Source organism: Habropoda laboriosa, unplaced genomic scaffold (assembly GCF_001263275.1).
Source record: "Habropoda laboriosa isolate 0110345459 unplaced genomic scaffold, ASM126327v1 scaffold2, whole genome shotgun sequence".
In the NCBI taxonomy this organism is placed as follows: domain Eukaryota; kingdom Metazoa; phylum Arthropoda; class Insecta; order Hymenoptera; family Apidae; genus Habropoda; species Habropoda laboriosa.
Window position 1 is genome coordinate 4,503,865 of NW_017100190.1, and position 3,910 is coordinate 4,507,774.

The 3,910-nt window shown below is 41.7% G+C and overlaps 1 protein-coding gene across 1 annotated transcript in view; it reads left to right on the forward strand.

Annotated features, from left to right (window-relative positions):
* Window positions 1-406: 406 nt before the first annotated feature.
* The window catches only part of LOC108580141, a 37,918-nt gene continuing 34,414 nt past the window's right edge, over window positions 407-3,910 (forward strand). The window contains exon 1 of the mRNA XM_017943808.1: window positions 407-491. Within this exon, the coding sequence (XP_017799297.1) occupies window positions 407-491 (85 nt within the window). The remainder of the gene's footprint in view (window positions 492-3,910) is intronic.

A 3,910-nucleotide genomic window follows, 5' to 3' on the forward strand; every position in this document is an offset into this window, starting at 1 on the left:
AAACCATCGAAAGAATAACGTGACGACTGCCGAGCATAACTTTTGCTCAAGTAGCGACACGACGTTCGTGTTGAACAAAGTTCCACGTACCACGAGTGAACGTACGTGAAATATAGAGCAGCGAATTGCCCCGTAAACGTGAGATTTTATCGAGATCATCGAAGGGAATAGCGGAGAGGTACGAGCTTAATCGTCGAAACTGTCGGTCGGAACTGTTTAAATCTCGTTTGCGAAACTAAGAAAGTTGCAGGACGTTGATGGGAACGAGCTTTACGAGACCTCCCCTTAAACGCAACGCGTTCTTCGATCGTAAGAGTTTAACGCGGCAATTTCACGTTTCTGCGCAGAACAAAGATGAACAAGATGGAGCAGATCCCTGAAGGCTGAGAGCGTGCGGATCCTCGATATGACCGGCTGGAGAATGCGGCCGACTGCATCGGCGTTCGGCGTCATCGCCATTGTCTCCGTCATGATCACTGCCACGCCGTCAGGTGAGCATTTCCCTTTTTCTTTTCATAGGTTTCTCGTGCTTCCGCTGTTTTCTGCGATCGAGATGGCGGGTCTTTCGACGTTCCATTTTTCAGAAAACCTCGTCCTTTGTTAGTTCACTAATCCTCAATTTTTTTCTAAATTTGCGTAACAATAACGATTGGAAAATATTTGAAAGAGTCGAAAAGACAGTTCTTCGTTTTCATATATTTTTCATCTTTATGACTTTTTATCCAATTTTCCGATTTTCTGCGATTGGAAAATACTTGAGAAACTCGAGAGGAAATGAGTTCCTCGCTTTCAAGATTTTTCCTCTTTCCGCGTGATTTTTTATCCAATTTTCCGATTTTCTGCGATTGGAAAATATTTGAGAGACTCGAGAGGAAATGAGTTCCTCGCTTTCAAGATTTTTCCTCTTTCTGCGTGATTTTTTATTTAAATTTGCGATTTTCTGCGATTGAAAAATACTTGAGAGACTCAAGAGGAAGTGAGTTCTTCGCTTTCAAGATTTTTCCTCTTTCCGCGTGATTTTTTATTTAAATTTGCGATTTTCTGCGATTGAAAAATACTTGAGAGACTCAAGAGGAAGTGAGTTCTTTGCATTCATAGATTTTTCATCTCTCCACGTGATTTTTTATCTAATTTTCTGATTTTCCGCAATTAGGATAGTGGATCTTTCAAAGTTTCAGTTTTCAGAAAATTTCGTCCTTTGTTAATTCACTAATCCTCAATTTTCTCAAAGTATATATAATAATTCCGATTGGAAAATACTTGAGAGTCTCGAGAAGAATTAGTTCTTCGCATACAAAGATTTTTCATCTCTCCACGTGATTCTTTACCTAAATTTCCAATTTTCTGCGATTAAGATCCTAGATTTTCCCAGATTCCATATTTCAGAAAATTCATCCTTCGTTAATTCGCCTGATAATTCCCCAATTACCAATTCAGAACGCTGAAACTGTCGCTTAATTCCTTGGAAATATACAACAGTAAAGATTCGAAAGTATTCGAAACGATCGAAGAAGCGAGTTTCTCGCGTTCTCTAGTAAAACAGAACAGAATTCAACAGGCAGACATTAATTCGCCATTTGGTGACAGTATATCCGATCTCTTCGAATTGGTTTTTGTTTCGTGCGCGGAAAAGTTTGGCGAATTTTCGCGAGGAACGCGATTATTTACTCCCGGTCGCACGTATCGCCGCGTAAGCGATTCCGTTCGGCCAGCCGATAAACGCTTTGACCGTTTACCGTGCTCGATCGATCGGACGAAAAAAAAAAAAACACATAACACGAGGAGAGATCACAGTTCGTCGCTTTTTATGACGCGATCCACCGGCCGGAAATAATCTCTGAAATTCGTTTACGCGCAAACAAACCGCCTGCCGTAGATCAATCGCGGCCGCGATCCAAAATCCAACTCTCTCCTGACATTTCCTATCCGTCTGACAAATAATCTGTATCAAAAACTTCTCTTCCCCTTGTAACACGATCCTTTGAAAAATTACAGACCGTGAATCGACTCTCGATTTTTAAAAGTCCAACACAATTTTCACTGCACGTTAATCGCAAAATTCTTGCGCTCGAATTCGTTAATTATCTAATATTAAACCTTGAATTTCACGATCCACTTCTAATCCAAAATCTATCGCCGCAAGCTCTACGCTTTGATCAATCCACTCTGCAGCTTTCATTTTCGATTACCATCTTTCATCCTTTGTGTATCTCTCGCTGAAATTCTCCAGCATCGAGTGTTACCAAATTTTAATCTGTAATTTTTCACGATCCACGCTGATTCCACTTGGAACTCTACACTTTGATCATTCCACTCCGTGTTTTTCGATCACCAACTTCGATCCTTTGCGTACCTGTGACCGAAATCGTTCCATTTTCTAACATGGAATCCTTCAAATTTTCATTTTTCCAACTTCCACTTTCGAAACCCCTAAATCCACCGTTCTCCCGTGCAATTGTATTTCAGTGTAACAAGTTCTCGTCGCTCTAACGAGACTACGACTCTCCAAGCATCCTCCGTTTCATTCCGTATCCATTTCTCTTCGACGATTCGGCCCTGCTCAGTTTCCCATTAGCCTGCCGTACAATCACGCTGCATCTGCTTCAGCTTCTCACGCGATCTCCACTCCGTCTCGTGGATCCGTAACACGCCATAAACGTCGAACGTTTTCCCTCTGATATCCGCGAGGTTGTAAGCACGAAACGGGAGAAGAGAGAAATCGTCGGTAACGAGTTCGGGGAAAAAACTTTGCTAGCGGGAGAGAAAGGGAGAGAAGGAGAGAGAGCAACGGGGTTGGCAGAAAAATAATCCGCGAAATTCAACGGCGAACACGAGCCAACAAATCCAGCCTCGAGATCAGCAAATTATGATCGATGAGCGCCGCTCTACAATTAAGCGAAGTTACGTGACCGATCGCTCGTACTTCGCCCGGTAATTACGGCAAATTAGCGCAACTTTTTCGCGCTTCCACCGTTACTTTCGTCCTTTTTTGCCGACAATGCTGCTCACGCCTCTCTGCGAAGCTTAATCTCCGGCGTTGTTGCGGAAATTACAGCGGGAGCGCTTGTTTCGGCCGATTTTTCCAATTGCTTCTTTGATACGAGAACCTAGGATGCAGCGTTTTGAGAATTAATTGCGCGAATCTTGAATTCTCCGTGAAAATTTGAAAATCCGGTGTTAAGGCGTAAAACTAATCATAACTAAAAACCATTGTGCATAATTTACCTTTTTTTGAATGCAATAGCGACGATTGCCCCTTTTGTATTAGGATTTTACCTCGGCCGTGTTAATTTCCATTTACCTTGGCCGAGTCAGGGCAACCAATAAAATAGTACCTGCTACGGTTAAGGTATGGGGAAAATCCGACACATGCCACTCGAAGGTACTTGCAGTACCTGACGGCTTCCCCTACCAAATTAAAACCACCAATCAGACATCGTCATTCCCACCTTCACATGTCCGCATTTATTATTTAAGCACAAATTCCTTCAAAGGAAGATCAGATTCTAAAATTCTATCAGCTGTTCAACACAGAAATTATTATCACCAGTCTAACGCGTTTTTCTAAGTCAACAATTGTAGAATAAATTTAAAGTTTAAGTGTTACCTATACTCGTGACATCATTCTTTCATCACCGTCCAGTATCCAATTTCAATAAATATTCAATCGTCATTAACGTTGACGTTTGAAGTGCGCATACACGAAAGACTCTCTTTCATACTCCAACTTGTTAAATTGCTCACGCCTAAACATCCGGTGTCATGCTACGTAGATATTTGAATTTCCTGGCTTAGAATTCTCAGTTACATTTGCGACACAGATTACAGAAAAGAAAGGGTTAATGCAAGCGAAAGAGGGACATTTGATCAGATGAAAATTTACTTATCGTCGTAACAGATCCCGATGCAC